Raw genomic sequence first — 20,635 nt, 5'->3', positions numbered from 1 at the left:
TTTAGATACCTGTAACAAAAAGTGTCTTGAGAAAACTGTTCTTCCATAGTCTATTAGCAATTATAGAGTAACTCTTGACTTGTTGATCTATTAAAAGTGTACAAAACAATCCATCATATTTTACTTTTTTCATTGTTTTAATAAATTTATTATTCTTGCAGCGCTCTCCACGTAATGATGAAAGACCAATACGCCAACTACGTGGTCCAGAAGATGATCGACGTCAGCGAGCCGACTCAACGCAAGGTGCTGATGCACAAGATTCGTCCGCATCTCAACTCTTTGAGAAAGTACACATACGGCAAACACATCATCGCCAAATTGGAGAAGTACTTCATGAAAGCACCAGGATCGCTCAGCTCCATCGGAGGGGAGCTCGGCCCCATTGGCCCCCCAACCAACGGGGTGCTTTAAATCAGCCACACTCATGGAAAAAATCCGTTTCAGTTTTATTTAAATATTGATTCCAGTATTTTTTCGAGTTGATTGCTGCGTTTTTCCTTACTACGACACGTACGAACCGTATTTTTGAGACGATAGACGAAAAAGTAAGATAGTATGTTTTCACGTTTATTTCAAAACTACTCTTTTTGTCTCTTCTATCGAAAAATCTGGTTATGTTTCACCTGTCTATACTTTATTTCACGTTAAGAACGGAACGTTTGGCTTATGCAGGTCAGTGTTGCCAAAGCTCTCGGGCACGTATTGCTACTAGACTGCCAATATACGGTTCATTCTACTCAGGCGGCGCAGCATGGCATTGGCGCGCTTCTAGCGTCCATAAGAAATACGTAGCCCTATATATGCGACGTTCCATTCTTAATGTGAAACGCTCTATAGTATGAAAGGTCTTAAGGAAATAATTTTTATTTGACATAAACTGCATATGCAAGTAACAAATTTGGTCGTGTAAAAGTATTGCTAATAATACATTGGTACTACCATGTTTGAAATAAATATAGATTGTATTACTTTTTTTTAAGTAAATATGTATAGATGATGTATATATTTTTCAATTGAATTGACAAAGAATAGTTCAAGGTGCATGTGAATATATAGTATTTTACCATTTCGTATGTAGTTCTAACATATGGTTGTTTGTCTCGTATTTAAGTACTACTATGTTGGTAATTAACTTTTTTTTCGTAATTTTCATTTTTTTATCAAGCATTTCTTTTATTTTTGTTTCTCTTAAGGTTAGTTATAGGTAAGGATTATCATGTATACATAATTTCTTGTATTATAATTATTGTATTTATGTATTTGACTTGATTATGTTCTCCTAATATTTCCGTTGAGTGGCTTTTTTTCGACACATTGTTTGCTAGGTGATAGTATTTTAGTTTAATCATCATTTTTTTCGTGAATAATTTTTGATTCTGTGAGTCCTGAACTTTGGTTATTATTGGTGTTGTATTCAGTTCGGGTAGATGAGATTTGGATTTATTATTAATTATATATAAAAAAAAATAACAAAAAGACAAGCAGTTTAAGCAGCGTGCATGTTCATTTTTGTCTCCTCGCGGAAGATATTTGTTTATCAAAAATATAATAAGGAAGTAAGAAAAATTAAAATGAATCTCAATTATGGATGAAAACAGTTTTTTGTAAATAGAACTTCGAATGTAGAAACATCAAGGCACTTTTTGAAGACACATTATTGCTAAATACGCGCTATCAAAACATTCTTGGACTCCTGGCGCAAGCAAAAACATGTCGGGGACCAAAATTAATGCGTGAGGAATGTTTTTATTGAAAGTGTCTTAGCTTTTCTACGTACAATTACCTTATAGAAATCATTACTCGTTTCTCTTGACAGTAAGCTAAATATTGTGATAAGGTCCTCAGGAAATAGACTTGAACATCATCAGAATTCATCCAAATCTAATGTTTTCTAGACGCACGTCATCTAAAATACACGCTTGTTCTTTTAATCAAACTATTTTAAAAAGTCTACAAAACAACGTTGAGATCAATTAAATAATTCACAATTGTCTGCTTATTTAGACAGAAAAATGAAAATATTTGTCGACGTACCCCTGTATTTCTCATTTTCGAAGTAAATGGATTGTAGTTAATAATAAAATCGTTTCCATAGTTAACAATAGGCGTGCTTTATTTTAGGTAACGAAAAGTTTAATACGGGGGTAACACTGTATCTTCATTTTTTTTGTTTCGCCGTTTTTTGTAGACTTATCGATGTCAACATACACAACATACACGCCGTTTGCATTTAAATTAGGACTTAAGGGTTTTTATCATTATCTTAGAAGTTTTTTAGACGACGCCCTCTTCGTTTCCGTTACTATCGAGAAGAGCTTCGCATGGATTTTAGAGGATTTAGAAGGGTAAAAGGGTTTCTGTTTGTCGACACTTGTTTTATAGGTAAAGTGTTTGAGTTGTAGGTAAAACTTTATATTCCATCAGTTGTGAGGTATTTAGACATACATAGAAGTTTGATTTGGGCTCCACACTTCTAAATTCCGCCTCAGGATTGACTATTTTAGGATGTGAATTTTGCCCCAAGGTTAGGTTACCCCCTATCTGTATAATTTATGTTTACAGAAAATGTTATTCCATGTGATAGAAGGTATATCCATCTGTCATTTGTCAAAATGTGACTTATCAGTATTGACAGTGGACGGTAAATCCGTCTGTCATCTGTCAAAATGTGACATGATATGAAAAGTTACATAATATGAAGAAATTGTGTTCGGAGGCTGAAGTATTAATAAAAAATAAAAGAGTGGTTCAAGATGGAAAAAATTAAGAATTACATAAAGATCTATTACTATTAAGGATTTTCGTAAATGGGCACATTTTTAACTAATTGTATGTTCTGTGTTGAAAATCGAATGGTTTATCTGACCAACTGAAATCTAATATCAACATTAGCCGGACACAAATGATGAAGGATATTTTATTCTATGATTTAAGAATTTTATGATAGACGTTTTTAAAGATGTCCGAATGCGCACGAAACACAAAAACAAATAGAATTTGTTTTATGTCATAATAAAAATGACAATCCTGTAAAATGATCAAATTGTTCAGAAAGGGTAACGAATAGTTTTATGTAAAAATGTAGATATTACAATATATATTTTATATCGTCTGTGACAATTTTTAGCATATTTTTTTTGTATCGAAAGTTTTATCTGAAAAACTGACACCATGCATGGAATACAAATAATTAAAGAGATCTTGTAAGAATTTTATGACAGGATCTTTTAATGGCGTCACAATGCACATGGAATACAAAGACAAATAGATTTTATTTCCGGTCATAATAAAAATGTGATAATTATCGTATAATGAACTATACTTAATCGTTCGTTATATAGTTCATTAATGATGGTTTTTTAAGAGGTGTTGATCACTATCTCACATTAGGTATCCATCTTGTTCAATGTTAGCGAGTTTTAAAATAAAATAGAAGCTGAAGGTTTGTTCCAACACAACGAGGAACCGTCTGTAACGATCACGCTACTGCGTAGTAAACAAAATACGTTCCAATAAACAGATAGCATCGTCCGTCCGATTGTTCCAATAAAAATCGTGATTGTCAAGTAACAGTTTCGTGACGATCATTTCAGTAGACGGATAAACGCAAGTACTGGTTGGGCATTAGGCTGATCTGTGCACTAGGACGAATTACCGTCACTAAGAAGAAGAAGGACGGTACAAATGATGAACATGCGCATGAAAACGGTACAAGCAGTTTCGTGACGATTTCTGGACCATACAAAAACTGTGTGTTAAAACAAACCTGGAGTAATTAGGTGAGAATCATTCTAAAGTGGACCTAACATCAAACTTTCGTGATCCATCGAAAGACTGAACTTCTGTCAACCAAATAACAAGTAGGTGAGACTGATGGAATAGAACTGACATTATGTAAATAATTTTAATAATTTTGCAAATAGTCGACTTCAACAAACACCCCGCACCCTCTATTCCTCCTTTATATTTGTAAAATATGTTCATTTTGTCATAAAAAGAAATATTTCAGAGATATATTTATTGAGTTGATACTTGTTCAAATTTGATTGTGTAAAAAGAAAAATTTTATCAACTTGTAACATAAGAAGTCCCTATAAATGTAAATATAATTTGTAAAAATTGTATAATTTGTCTTGTACATAATGCGGATTTTTTTTCTATAGTTGCGAAGGAAAACTTTTTGGGCTGTCTTAGGTCGTTTGGACGCCTGTCATTACAAGGAAACTAAAAGCTTGGCAAGTATTTGTGACCGTGTGGAATAATACAATAATTTGGTACATTATTTTTAAATCAATCGTTTGTTTTTTTTTTCAATTTTCGCGGCACGATTATTTGTTGGCTTTCTGTTTGACTTGTGATGGACGGGACATAAAAAAATAAACAATTCCTCTTAGGACACATGTTAAGCTGTTTAAATGGTAGGACGTATTTAAAAAAATGTAGAACTTGATGGCACTGTTTCTTTTTACGATTTTAAATATAAATCATAATTGTATAAATTTTCTCAGATTCCATTTTAATATTATTAATATTTATCAATGTTCTATGTCGCGAGGTGGTCCAGATATGTGTATTTCTCTCCCAAAAAAGTATTGGAAAAAATTGCTCCCTATACTGAGATTTTTTAATAAATCAAATTGCTACTGTCAAACAATAAAAAAGTTAGAAAACTAGTACGACTGTACATAATTTGGTGAACAATGTCATGGATAACTTGCTTATGAGCATAATTACACAAATTAACAAAAATCGTTTTCTTCATAAAGAAGAAAAAGTTTTTCTTCAGAAATCAGTTTTTTATTAAACGAATAAGAGCAACACGAATAACGTACCTTCGAAGTAATCTTGATGAAACTTGAGATTACTCACTAGAGATAAGAACACAGTGTTTTACAAAACGCAAAAAGTTCTATGCAACCGCCAGCTGGGTATCTCATTGAGAACTAAAATACTTAAGTGCTATATTTTCTCCACCTTGTCTACGGTGTTGAAGCCTGGACAATGACAGAAGCAACACAAAAAAGAATCCAAGCTGTACGATAACTTGTACATATGTATGAATATACTTTCAGAGGGTGTGGACTGTATATGAGGATTGCTAGGTTCAGGTTCAAGTGGGAGTATAAAGTATAAGGTTTTATACAGACAATATTGATATTTATATAAAGAGTCTTACCAGGTTGTGCAACGTTGTAGATCACTAGAGCCGCGGTCACAAACGAATTGAGTTTTGATTGCCGCGCTGATGTATGTCGTCAAACTTGCGAATTACTGTTCGTCACGTAACGTAACACGTATTGCTATTTCTTTTCAGCCCAAAAGAAAGGCTGGACCATCAAGAGATAAGCGGTACCGACTGGATCCGTCGAAAAATCATGGAGAAGAGACTGCACCCTCACGTGTGTGGTACTTGTTGACCGTCGAACGGCTGATGAGAGAGGGAGAGAAATTTCACCCTCGTTGCGAGTGGTACTTGTTGACCGTCGAACGGCTGATGAGAGAGAGAAATTGCACCCTCGTTGCGAGTGGTACTTGTTGGCCGTCGAACGGCTGATGAGAGAGAGAGAGAAAAATTGCACCCTCGTTGCGAGTGGTACTTGTTGACCGTCGAACGGCTGATGATATAGAGAGATTTCTTCTGTCCCGAATCCAAAATTGTCTGTCTGTAGGGGTAAAGGTAAAATTAGGAGGAGATGAAATGGTACTATTGAAAGGGCTGGCTTAAGATTTATTTAAATTGAGAGTTGTAATAAGAGATTTAATGCAGTAAAAAATATAAGAATATTTTTTGCATGTGAAAATTGAACACAAGCATTCGAATTCTGCTGTTACTGTAAAATACTCAGCATATCCTACATGAACCATACCACAAATGCGGAAGTCTTGCGGAGGTTGAACAAGGAAAGAGAGCTTATGCTTATAATAAAAGAACAGAAAACGCAATATTTTTTCACATCGTGAGAAATGAACAGTATGAACTGCTCTAACTTCGAAGGTAAAATCATTAGCAAAACGGGACCAGGAAGAAGACGCAACTCTTGTTTAAAAACCTATGACAATAGATGAATGTGACTTCCATAGAACTATTCAGGGCCGCTGCCAATAAGATTAAATGTGCAAATGTAATGGCCAACGTCCTTAAGGACAATGCATCGTATGAAGAAGATTAAACTAATATCAATATAAACAACACAAAGGTATTAATACACAGAAAAATGTTTTCTGTGGTTAACGAATACATTTTTTGCTCATAGGCATGACATATCCTGAGAGAGTTCATGATGATTTTTAAAACTTTGCAAAGCTTTATGGCTTTATCTTTTTGGCATGTATCATTTTATTATGTTGTTGATTCGGCTATTAAAAAGCTGAAAGATTCATAATATCCAACGCACTCATGTCGTTTTTAATTAAAAATGTAAATCATTTATAATCTTAACAAGTCAACTAAAACTGCTGGACGGAAATAGTGATGTAAGAGGGAACTTTCACGTGATTTTGGAACGCCTCGTATAAATTTATTGCATTTAATGACTGTTTTCTGTTTCAAGCTAACCTCTAGAAATAACCATATTTGTATCATCGAGTCGTTTTCACTGTTAACTGTTACATAACTTTAGAGGATACACACTATTAAGGGCTTCATCTTACACATATCAACAGAACAATGACAATTTTATCAAGAATTTTATCTTTTAAATAGTGTTAGAGGACATTGCATTTTTGTTTATATTGATTTAATATGTCAAATTATTCTGTTTCCTGGAAAAATTCATAAATTGTGCTTGAACATTATTAACTTATATTGTTCGAACTTATAAAAAAAGTATCTATATGACAATGATCTGTGGGTTATAATGACTAATAGAGAAAGAAAGTAAATTTTGACAGAAAAAGTAGCAATTTATGGAAAAAAAATGGTAAACAAAACCTTGAAAAACCATTATCCCTTTGGTAGGAATCTCCTATCACTTTAATTACATTTTTTTACAATAATTTCTGTCCTGAGATAATCTGTTAAATGTCTACCATTTATATAATATACTGTTCATGATATAACCTACTACTTAAATACCTTCAATGTGAATGTATAAAGATCTAATTTTCAATTTCGAATGGTTCGGAACTTGAATACAACCATGTTGACATGGTTTTCGATGCCGGTATAGTAGAACTTCTACTTACCTACCGGCCAGCATGACTTGTGACACGAACTATCTTGACTTGAAGCACATGTATCTTTACAGATGTACTTATAGTTGTAATTTTGTATTCTTACAACATTATGTAGGGAAAAATGGCTTAACAACCTAATAAAGGCTAAGAAAAAAGAAATAGTGATATAGCAGTGATACAGTGACAAATGAACTTCATGATGCGACCGTTATTATCGATATAGTAGATTCACTATTTACCTGCATGCGAGATATGGCTAAAATTTGAAAAGAAGTGGCTGTATAGTTTGCCCGTTATGCCATACAAAAGTTGCTGCTACAGCATTTATCCAATACAACTAGTGACATTTTTCACAAGAGTTGTTCTCTTTTGGTTAAACCAATGTTTTCTACTCCATTTAGAATAATGTTCCGTTTTCTTTCTAAACCAGTCTTCTTTATTGTAAGGTCCTTTTTTAAAATTCCTATCTTATCCATACATTATCATTGTTAGTAAAAGAAGTTCCAAATAAATTCTGTCGATTATATCCCAACTGATCTTGACTATTAACACCAATGCTACGTTTTTGTTAGTACGTGTAAGATATAGCCTTTAACTACATACCCAGGATCCAAAAAAGATACCATAATATATCAGTCATCTTTGGTACGTGTACATAGACCACCCGGTTTTGTATTATACTGTAATATAGTTTCGTTCGTAACATTTCCAACATATAAAAACAGACACTCTTCAACCACCCGCCATTTTAATGATAACACGGTGACGTGTACACTTATTGAGGATCACTGCGATACATAATAGTGACCAGATCTTAGATTTTTGAAAAAGAAAAGGGAAAATAGAAAAAGATGTTTTCGAAACAATCGAGACGCGCTATAGAGACAAAAGAATGGCACAATTTGGTAAGCTGAGATATAATTGATGGGAAATATCTTTTTCTAGCTTTCTTTTATTTAAAAAGTGTTCTCTCCGTGGGATCTGGTCTGTTGGGACACCTACTTATATCCCCCCCTCACTCTGCTAGTGATATGTATATATTATGATAAAAATATGATGTTTTATGTGTTAAAATCATTCTTGAATTGTATCACATGTATTTATATAGGCGAAAATAAATAAAGTGTTTAATAGTGTAATAATTGTAAGATATCCATTTTGTACTTAGAAATTATTTGTATTTTGTAATTTTTAACCATATGAAACTATGAACACCGCATTGTTTTCGGCCAACGGTTAAGGGATTCCCAAAAATCAATTTTCGAAAATCAAAAATAACGTTCTTAATAGACTAGAACTTTGCAACAGAGGAGAAAATATTTTAGTCTTTCTTGAAGTTTCTTGAAGTTAATGAGTTCAAAAACATTTATTTTGTGTCCCAACTATAGCCGAAAGCAGTGGCGTTCAGTAAAATCCAGTGTGGAGGGGAGTAAACGGTAAGAAGGCCAATTCCTTTGAAGATGGCAGACTGATGTAAAGATTACTAAAACAAAAATGTAAATTGTAAATTCCGTTTTGGTTTTCACGTTGTAAAACTGTATAATACATGTGTAAAAATATGAGCCGTACAGGTGTCATGTAATTAAAATTGTAAACTATTGTATTTCTAAAATTTTGGAACAGTCTGTTTCATTGTAATTTTGAGAGGCGGACACCAAGCGGTTCTCCGCCCCCCGCTTTGTAGGGTAGCTGGAAGGGGATCACAAAGTTTCTCGAGCAATTTTCTTAATGAAATACGCTAAACGACTTATATAACAATTATTTCTATAACATACTCTTTCGTGACATCTTATATTCTCTTAAAAAGGTTGTACTTTGAAACCTTTACAAGGATATTTTGACAGGTGCAAAAACATCCATAAAATTTTTAACATGATAATAATATTACAGCAAGAATTATAGGAATTGATGCGATAAATTTGACATGGCACAAAATAGTTATTGGCGCTCCTAATCATGGAAAAATTTTCTTTTAACGATAGTATCGTATACCTCATATTCTTTAAATAAGTCAGTCATATTGCTATATTTATCTCAAAGATCACTCGTGTCACTGTATCCCTGGTTATTAGCATTTACAGTCGGAAAAATGAAAGAATACCCATGAACGATTACATCAATCACATATTATTCAGATTATTAATAATCTATCTCTCTCGTTTGTTACTTATGAAGAAGAAACAGCAAATACAAAATATGTGAAAGGCTAAGAAATTGAAAATGGTTATTAATTTTCGACAAAATATGTGATTGATGTGATCGTTCATGGGTATTCTTCTATTTTTCCGACTGTATTTTGATTTTCCTTCACTTTTTGCAAGCCACGTTTCTTCCGATGCTACTTATAACTTATTCCGCTTATCCTTTCCTTTGTATTTGTTTAATACGTAATATCTAGAAAATTTTATTAATTTATAATAAATTAGTGATTCAGCTGATTTCTTAGGACCAGCATTTTCATTTCCATCCTTTTTTTGGTTTCTGGATTTTATATTATTATGTGTTCCTCTTTTTTTTTTGGCTATTGTCCTTTTTAAAGTGCTCATTTCTGTCTCGAGCAGAATTAACCCATTAACGCCGAGAAAAATGTTTTTTTGTTTTCAACAAAATTTATTAACACTCTTTAAATGTAACAGTATTTTGTACAAAACGCAAGAAGCAAATTGTTTGTAAATGAAATAATTATTGAGAAAAAAACTGTTCCCATATGGGACCACTAGACGCGAACCCGATAGATGTTCGTTAAAGGTAGACTTCCGCACCAAGCGACCGAGACAGGAGACCGCGACAGGCGACAGATAGGGCGCGATAGACGATAGTTGGTCGCTGGTCTCGGTCGCGGGCTGCAGAACTACCCAGTTATAATTGCATAGAGAGCAGTCGTGGGGAGACCTCGCCTATCTGTCGCCTGTCGCGGTCTCCTGTCTCGGTCGCTTGGTGCGGAAGTCTACCTTAAGAGTTACTTGGTAAGAAAATTGCGAAAACAGTCAATACAAAGGATCACATCATATTTGCAGCACACTTTTCTCCCTCGGCTTAAAAATCCAATCCGTGCGCATCTTCTTCTGTTACAGAAATCACAAAATGATTTAATCCCTCGTACTGAATATCTCCAATTCGAGAGTAATTTCTTGTAGCTGCGGACACTCTTCCTGGTGTTTTCGGTGGGATTTTATATCTTATTGGACACATTTGAATGATAGCCTGTGTAAATTCCAATTGGCTAATGTTACGACCAGATTTTATATACAACTTCCATGCATTTTTAATGTTGCATCCACTAGGTATGTAAAAATAGGCCAATACCATTTTCTTGGAACTGATTCCAATTCGATAGCAAGATAAATCGCTATCCATCAAATCAGTGCCACCATTATTGTATTTTGAAACAATATTTTTTGCCTCGCAACAATAAATTTTTTTCTCTTGTCTTGAAAACCTTTAAACAGGTCTAGTTGATGTAATCTAAAAAGTTCTGAAGGGCTTGAACCAGCATACTCATGAGTTATCAGAGTCTGGAAAATCATACACTGTAGGAACCAAATCCCTTTCTTCGTAAAAATCTGCATTTTGCTGCCGCGTGAACATAATAAGACCTCCATCAGTTGGCGAAGATAGAATTGCTCTGCTAGTACGAGGTGGATCTAGTGGTTTCTTCTATGATCGTGTAGCCATCGGTGCCTTCGACTTTGGTATTATTCGAAAATACAATTTCCGCGCCTGAAGACAGCTGGTTCAGATTTCAATTATCAATAAAACCCCCGTCATCTTCATCTGCCAAATTTTCGTTTGTCAAAATGTTAGTATATGAAGATTCTATGTAAACGGCAGGAACATCGTTATTACTTTCGTTTTTCCTCCAAAGCTATATCGAGATCGTCTTTCAAAGAAATTCCTCTAAAAATAAGAACAATAAAAAAGAATAGTGAAAACAGCATATCCAGCAAACCGCCTAGCGGTTCCATTTGGGAACACCCATATTTTTGGCCTAATTACGAAAAAACCAAAAGATGAAATATTACGAAAATACGTACAAGTTGTTTATTAAAGTTTTTAGAAAATAACAAAATGTCGAAACCCAAAAGACTCCATCTTTAAACAAATAAATGTTTAAAAACAATAAATCTTTGGATTTCTTAGTTCGGAAACAGATTCTCTCTTATACGTATTCCCATCCTTCTAAAAATTGCAAGGAAAAGGGTGATGAATGTAGAGACATGGGGAGTCTACGTAGTTACACTCCACAACATATCAATTCACCGAGGTAAAGATCAACAAATCTGCTTCCTAGTACTCGATACGTGAGTAAAACCGTGGGTAGATAAAAGGCATTATATTTAATTTCGATTCAGAGATCATTACCATCTTTCTATGGACCATTTCGAACTCTTTTGTTCTCGTCAGGAAAGCATATGTAATGATGCTCTAAGCATCATTACATATGCATCATTACATATGCTTTCCTGACGAGAACAAAAGAGTTCGAAATGGTCCATAGAAAGATGGTAATGATCTCTGAATCGAAATTAAATATAATGCCTTTTATCTACCTTTTTAGAAAATCTTTTGAAAACAAAAACGAGGATTCTAATGCAAAAAGTAATAAATAAAACACTTACACGAGACAGATGACCATATTTTGGTACAAACAAAACCAATCGTAAATTCAAAAATTTATTACACTGGAAAATATGTATCAAACTTAATTTGAGTGATACATTCAAGAAGAAGTAACCTTGAACTACAAATAGGTCGAATCTCTCTGCGAAATTTTACTTAATAATATGGTAAATAGACTTGGAAGCGTACGCGAGTTGTTGGCTCCATATGGTACCCTTGGGCGTTAATGGGTCAATTGGACATTATTCTATACATACATATATACAATTTTAGATTATTTATTTCTAATTTAGAAATTATGCGAATATTGAAAGTTGTCTATACTTTATTTCACGTTAAGAACAGCACGTTTGGCCTATGCAGATCAGTGTTGTCAGGCATGTGTTGCTACTAGACTGCCGATATAAGATTCATTCTCGATAAGATAGAAGCGGCATCATCGCTCTCTTATCTTCCATAAGAAACACAGCACAGTCCTATCTACGCAACCTTTCGTTCTTAACGTAAAACGCTGTATATGTTATCGTTTCTGAGTATTTAGCTTTTTGATCTATCGCTTTTATGATGACCAAAACGATAGTTGGTGAATTGTACCTTTGTTGTACTAAGTTTTAGGTCATAGCCTCGTTGGTTCTTCGTGCAAGTGATATTTTATTATACAGAAGAAATTAGTCACGATATAGTATGTGTTATAGAAATAGTTTATAATATTTTGAAGCTATTGCTCGAGGATATCAAGTTCACACAATATGGCTCTCTGCGAAAAATACGGCTGTATATTATATTTATTATGCGATCTGTTTTAATATGAATGTGTAAATTTAGTTGTCGAGAATGCATGCTAGTTTTTATTAGGATGGTAATATCCAATAATATGTATATTGTATTTCGATTTTATTATTTTTTACCACGGTAGTAATAAACAATAAACAATTCAATATCTGCTTTTTTATGTTCTTTTTTCAGTTTTCTCTGTGTACACACTTTTTAAGGTAGAGCTTTTGTTTCGTTTCTTTTAGTTTTTTATATTAGCAAATGTTGGGATTGTCATTATTATCCCTAGGGCTAGACTGTTCGATATGATTCACAAATAAATGTAACAATAATAATAACGACTTTTATTTAAACATACACATGTACAAACACAAAAATCAAACGGATATATAAATCACTGAGAGCGACATTCCAATAAACGAACCTACAGATGCAGTCTAAAAAGAAGTGTTCTTAATCGCCAAGACGATTGAAGCGGTGCCATAAGAGCGCGCGAAGGACAAAAGTTAAGACTGACAGCTGCTTTGTATGTTATTCCTGTGTTGACAGTATTATTGATCTTAGACAAAATATTCATATTTATTTGAGAATGTAATAGCGGCTTCCCACGATCGGCAATATTGCGGACGGACACGGACCAGCTCGCTAGTCGCTAGGTTGGTTCTTACGTGAGTGGTCGCGCGTGAGAATTTGTCTCACAAAGATATCCAACTTTCGCTTTTTTTTACGAAATATAATTTTCAAAATAGATTTTAAACTTAATAAAGTTATTATTAGCTTTACACAATGTGACTGTTGATGCGCTGTTACATTTTAACCTAATATAGAAATAAAGAAATAACATTAATTTTAATATTTTAATATAAATTTCAAATTTGTACTCAACTTTGTACTTTGTTTCCCAAATTATCTTTGGAGGATTCATGTTGCAAATACAAAATAAAATAATGCTGAATAATATTACATACGGTGGTCGCGCGATGAGAGAATATCTCACGTTAAGATTGGGCCATACTAAGTCAACTGAACCACCATCTGAGCAGATGAGTCTATTCGATTGTAGAGGAACGATAATTCGGAGACTAGAAGGAACTACAATGTGTAATTTACCAGGGAAAAAGTTGTGTGCAATATTCTGAAACCGTGAGAGAAAATCTCATATAGCGACCAATGCCGGGTTGAGCAAAGTTGTTGTACATGACCGAGTTGTTGGACATGCCGAGTTGGTACGACTAATCTAAGTGAATGGGGGGTTGCCTCCCCCCACTACATTCTTTTTTATTTTTTTGGACAAATTAATTGTTTTTTCGTAATTTTATATGATGTAGAACCAAAAGATACATACGACCCTTTTTTCAAATAAACAATAGTTTTTTGTGCTGTCTGCGCAAATAATGATTACTTAGATTAGTCGTATTAACTCAGAAACCTTCCCGGGTTCATGTACAACAACTTTGCTTGAGGTCATCTATCATATCATGATCAAATGCATAGTTTATGATTCTATAAAGGACATACAGACTTTTTTATGTTGTGTCGTATAAATATTAAAAACATGGTATTATAAAAATAATTATTTTTTAAATCAAAATGTCAATTTTAAAAACAAACAAACTTCCAACGTAGGGAATGGAACCCGGCTCACCTGGGTGAAAGCCAGGAGCTAGGTATTTTAGGCCATGATGGATGTAAGTCACGGAGATAAATATTTTATTTTTCCATCTAGTTTCATATTTTATCTTGTTTTGCCTAAAAGCCCGGGTTTTGAGCCGGCTGACGCACCGTTTTTTTAATGGAACACCTAACTCAATAAAGAAAAACGCCCATGCTAAAATGCTCCGGTCAAATTTTACACTACCTCCCTGACTATTATAAAGCATATCCAAAGTTGGTCCAAAATTTGGTTTTGACCAACGATTTTTTTTACAAGTTGATAATTTAACATATTTTGTTAAAAATAAAATACATTAACAAAATTTAACATTTTGTTAAAAATGAAATACATTATGTGTGTAATTATTGATTTACATGGAATATGCATACTACACATTTCACACCATATTCTAAACGAAAACATTGAAAGAGGTAAGAAACATGACAAACGCAATGTAATCAACACCCAAATTAAATGAGTCACATATAATATTCTTTTTTCATGAAACCGTCAGTCCTTTAGCTACTTAGCGAGGAATAAAGTTACATAGTTCAATCTCGATAAAAAAATACAGACTGTCGCGGACCATGGGAACACCTCTGTCCGCGGTGCGTTGGTGTCCGTGGTCGTCTGCTGTGCGTGATGATCCGTAGAATCGCAGACCGTGGGAAGCCGCTATAAGATTTTTGTCGCACAAATTACATCATCATGTGGCAATACCAACCCATACGTCACATAGGACCAAACCAATGGATCTCGCAGTGTACAGTCCATTGAAAGCAGCTTTGCATATAAAATGTGATTTATACAAGAAACTCTATCAATATGAAAGACCTCTGCAATTGATTCCAGTTTACTCAAGCATATTATTTATGGGTTGCTAAAGCAGAAAAAGCAGTAGTTATTCCGAGTAGAGTAGCATTTCAATCCAAATGTCAGCCAATTGATACATAAGGGGATGGAAACTCTCATAAAAGGATTTTTGCCGAACAAGCTGATGAATTAGCTACTCAATTCTGCATCAAAACTATTCTATCCCAAAAAATATACAAGAAAGTCGGTGTATCGGAAGAACAACAGTGTTTCCGAGCAAACAGATCTAGAATAGACGCTCTCTTCATCATGCGACAATTAGTTAAGAAATCAATAGAATTCGACAATTACATGTTCACATGCTTTGTAGATCTGAAACAGACATTCGACAAAGTACGATTGAAGGACTAGTGCTCACTATCCTTTGAAAGAAAAACAAGTCAGAAATATAGAAACATAATCAAAGAGCTCAATAGTTCCAACAAACAAGAATAAGAACCACACACGGAAGAAATCAAAATCAATGTTTGCATTAGACAAGGGGACTGCCTCAGTCCATGCCTATTTAATTTAATAATGGATGAAGTTATAGCTAGTACATATTAACAAAATGAATCAATGGGTAACCGAACCATGAAAATACTTGGCTACGCAGATGATGCAATATATGACCACTGAAAGCAAAGGCCAAATTTATAAGACATGTGTTAGGCCCGTACTGACATAAGCAGCTGAGACAAGGGTCGAGACAACAAAGACCAAACAAATAATGAGAAAAACAGAGATGAAAACCCTAAAATCCATTAACCTTCCGATGACCAACCTTTTTTTGTTACACGGATGACCAAGGGGGGGGGGGGGGAAATGAGGTCAAAAATGTCAAAAATTATCAGTTAAAGTAATTAAAAATTATTTTTTTTATGGCATGGACTTTGTCATTCAGCCAGTCACAACATGAGTATTAGTGTCATGTGTAGTGTGTATGTTGAGTAAGTGTCTTGTTACTTTGCAAAGTCGACGTCATTAGCGTAAAACTACTTGGAATTACACATAAGAGACGGTATTTTACTAAACATCAACTTCAGAATATATTTTTTATTCGTAAAATATAGGGAATTTTTTTTATTTCAAAATATGAGGATATCTAGAATGATATTAATGTCAAATAAAAAAATAATGAGTTAAAAATTAAAAATACTTTTGAATTTATTAAAGAAAAACATACCCTGGGGTCACAATTTCCCCCGCTTGGTCATCCGAAGGTTAAGAGATAGAATACGAAACGAAGACACATTGAGAGAGCTAGACGTTCAAGATGTAGTGAGATGAACAAGAGCACGACGACGCATGTGGGGAGACCACGTTCACGTAGATCGGATGGGCCCTGAACGTATGGCGAAATGGGCGAAGACAGAAGCCAAACACCAAGCGACCCTTAAGAAGACCCAAAAAACGATGGTGCGAGAGCTGGAGCTCCGGATCGCAGCAGAGACGGTAACAGAAGAAACAGGACATAGTCCTATTAAAAGAAGAAGAAGCTGATGAAAATAGAGGGATTGAGCCTGAAAATTTAGGAGCACCCAGTTTATTACATATTCCCATGAATTTTAATGAGTCTTTGGTACCTACAAATACAAGATCAACTCCGTCGACGATGCACCCGATCAACAAGAGGAATCCAAAATTCACTACTTCCTGAACACCCAGACCTAGATAATTTTCCTGAAAATCCACTTCCATCGACGTCACGAACACGAGCAGAAATTCAACACGTCAAACGACAAATTTTTGGGATTTCCGAGAAAAATAAAATATTTGAACGCACAATATGATCAGGTCCCCAGCACCTGAAAGGAACACTATCCCAAAAGGGAAAGGTAAAGGACAAAACAGCAATCAAAAGTACCTACCTCAACAACTTATTAGAAATGAAAGAAAAACGAGCTGTCAAAAAGATTAAACTAGAAAAACAGGCTGAGCCTAATACAAAGGAAAAATAATATAAAACAGATGATTGATAAATATACAGGATTGATCAATTATATATACTGTGTATATTTATCAGTCAACGATAAAATAGCAAATTTCAAAGAAAAGTTCCTCTGAGAGAAGAAAACGTTTTGTGTGATGATTGAGAAAGTTCAATTGAATAACTTTTTGGAATGGATGGATGGAATTCTAAAAACAAAAATTTATTTGAGATTTTCGGGAGAAATCGGTGTAAACCAATTTTTATTTAAATTTAATACTTTTACTAAACAACTTGTCTATATACCATAAATATATACATATAACCAAAAACAAAATACAAAATCATCTAAATCAACCAAATCCAACAAGTTTGCAAGCCTTTGTAACAGGATAGTAGGAATAGGATAGTTGGAGAGTTGGAGCGCTTGCACCATCTATTAGAATCTGTAAAAAGCAAGTAACTCGCGTTTCAATCAAATTAACGACGAATGTTCTCGTGTTTCTGTTATCCGAATAACAAACGTTGCAATCGGGAACAATTTTAGAAAAGCAAAGGTCACCAACGATGGATGGAATGAAGTTGGAAGATGGAAATGAATTAGCAGGATTCTAAGGCCATGTTAAACAACAATGGGGACAGAGCGGATCTCCCTGTCCGAGTCCAGAATTTACTGATGTTTTCTCTCCTGTTCTAACTTGTGCACTTGTACAAAGGAGTTACTCATACACCTTTGCATTACCGCAGCTATTAGTTTCTTAGGTATGGGCAGCTCAACCATTTGCATTCCTTAATCAGTCGATTCGATTAATTAGCTGATCATAAGCCCGTTTGAAATCTATAAAGATCTAATGTATGACTTGATTACACTCTCAATACTTTTCAAGCATTTGTCTTATTAAAATGTTTGATCAATAAGTAGTTAATCTTCCAGGCCTGAAGCCATATTTTCTGAAATCTAGATAAACAACGTCAACCAGCTGCGACACAAATCCATATTTTTGTGTTGGAATAACATGTTCCTGGAGAAAGAATTTAGTCATCTCCTCTGAAATAATCGCTTCCATACTTTGCCAACTACTGGCAGCAGGCTAACCCAGATAACAATATAAACTTGTTTCAAACTTGCAAGAAGTTTGATACATCAAACATGAAAGCTTGCTGCAGGTTTGCCATGGCAACTTTGCAAGCTTGCAGCAAGTTTAAATCAAACTTGCTAGTTGGTGTGTGACAAACTTGCATGAAGTTTGTTTTTTCAAACTTGATACAAACTTGATATAATAAACTTGCTGAAGGTTTGTTTTTGTTTTGTTGCATGAAGTTTGTTTTTTCAAACTTGATATAAACTTGCTTAAGGTTTGTTTTGACATACTAGCCACAATTTGAATAAAACAATGTGAATAAAAAATACAATACAATTTTATATAACTATTTATTCAGTAATCACTCAACTAAAATACAATCTATTGTCTAAAATTATTTATTGGAACTTACATTAAACCCGCTGGCGCTAGCTTCAGATTCCGATGCTCAGTTTTTTCTCAGCTCTGAAACAAATAAAAGAAATTGTTATAAAGTCTTGCTGTGTGAACAGAATTAATATTTGCTATTAAAAGAGATAAAAACATGTTAAAGTAACAATTTTACAATAAAACCTAAAACTTATTTATAAATAATATATAATATGTTTATTTTAGATAGTATGTATGTAAATAAAGTTAGACGCTACAAAAAACAAAAAAACTTACCTAAATTTCACCAAAGCAAAAAGAATACCAATCTGTACCTAATCCTAATCACCACAAGCAGGTGGGTCTATGAAAAACTGAAGAAAACAAGCTTCAGCTTAGTAATTAAAGTAATAGTCTCGGAGAATTATACGGTAAATGTTGTAAAAAAATCAAAGAAAAATATTAACATAGGATAGGATAGTGGCAGGGGCAGGATGGCAATGGCAGGTTACTTTTCCCGTGTTGCCAGCTGTCGAGTAAGCTTTTTCCCTCAACGTACCTTAAAAATTCCCACTTTTATGATAAAATTCCCTCCTATGCTCCTATTTAAAAAATCTGTGAAAATATGTTGAATTATTTTCAAATATTTTGATTTTTATAAATATTTTACAATTTGGACTGGAGCAAAGATTCCCTTATAAGTTAACTTTTTCCCTTTTATGTTGAAAATTCTCGCAGAAACGGAAATTTACCACCAGTGGCAACACTCTCGTTTTCGTGGGCATGACATCAGTCAGGGTAACGAACGAAACCGAACCGAACCGACCGTAACGTGTAAGTTGTAAGTCAACCAAATAGATGGCACGCGTGACGTACGTGGCTTTGCAACTGTACGCTTGCAGCAAAGTTGCTACAAACTTGAATCATCATCTTTGTCATAACAATATTGCAGCAAACTTGACACAAACTTGCATCGTCATATTTGACGCAGCAATTTAAAATCAAAGAAGAATCAAACTTGCCACAAGTTTACATGCTATCTGGGAATCTAACGATAATTAATTGTTGGGATCAAGTTTGTTGTCCTTTTTTTAAAATACGAGTGACGGATTCTAATTTTCAACTAGGGGTATGGAATTCTGGATAAAAGAAGTGCATAATTAACGTTAAAATTATTGCAAGCGTGTCTGCGCATCTTTTTACCAGTTTTGGTGGTGAAGCGACTGTGCGAAGTTTCATTAAGTGTTCTTTGACATGATTCACTGTAAATTCGACTTTCTGTAAGGATGCGCCGACGCGGTTACACCTAATAGGAGGTAGATTGCCATCATTTGATTCTTTAGTAAAAACCTGTGTAATTGCTAAAGAGAGAGTTTCAGAAGAATCTTTGTCGGAAGAGCATAAACTCTGATTAGGTTTTGGAAGTCGAGGACTGCAAACTTTAGACATCAATGAGGATCTTATGTATTTGTAGACTTTTTTATTATAATATTTAAATAATATTATTGCATAGATAAACCGTAGAATTTTTACGGCCACAGGGGCTATTTTGGACTCAATATTCTTCTTAAATTCCCAATTATATCAAGAAATACAAAGGTAAAACTCTACAGAACATTAATCCGCACAGACCACATATGGGTCAGAGACAACAAAAAGTAATGAAAATATGTTAGGATGTTTCCAAAGAAGAATACTAAGGTAAATATAATAATATGGAGGTGTGAATGAATATATAAGAATAACACAGGGAAACGTTTGCTACCATAACAGCTGACCTCCAATGAAGAGATGGTAATAGTGACGGAAATATACTTTTTTTGGCATCTCCTATAATAACAAATACAAATAATGTTTCCAAAGAAGAATACTAAGGTAAATATAATAAGATGGAGCTATGAATGAATATGTGAGAATAAGACAGGGAAACGTTTGCTACCATATCAGCTGACCTCCAATGAAGAGATGGCATTAGTAAAGGAAATATACTTTTTTGATATCTCCTATAATAACAAATGAGGCGTCTATAAGTGAATTTAAAACCAATAGTGACATCTATGGGTATTTCACTTAACTCCTGAAAATAGTTTGTTTATCGTTTGGGAGCCATTGGATATGAGTACGCTTATATCTCTTGGCCTCCAAACAAGTGTTAGTTATATGATATCGTTTGGC

The 20,635-nt window shown here is 34.1% G+C and overlaps 1 protein-coding gene across 2 annotated transcripts in view; it reads left to right on the top strand.

Moving 5' to 3' along the window:
• LOC114338763 (maternal protein pumilio) overlaps positions 1-12,911 on the top strand; it is a 562,968-nt gene extending 550,057 nt beyond the window's left edge. For both annotated transcript variants that reach the window (XM_050644170.1, XM_050644161.1), the window contains one exon: positions 162-12,911. In XM_050644170.1, coding sequence (XP_050500127.1) covers positions 162-414 — 253 coding nt within the window. In that variant the 3' untranslated portion in view covers positions 415-12,911. The remainder of the gene's footprint in view (positions 1-161) is intronic.
• Positions 12,912-20,635: the final 7,724 nt, after the last annotated feature.

The sequence above is a fragment of the Diabrotica virgifera genome, chromosome 1, assembly GCF_917563875.1.
Source record: "Diabrotica virgifera virgifera chromosome 1, PGI_DIABVI_V3a".
In the NCBI taxonomy this organism is placed as follows: Eukaryota; Metazoa; Arthropoda; class Insecta; order Coleoptera; family Chrysomelidae; genus Diabrotica; species Diabrotica virgifera.
The sequence above is the reverse complement of the archived record's forward strand: the minus strand, read 5'-3'. Positions and strand labels throughout refer to the sequence as shown.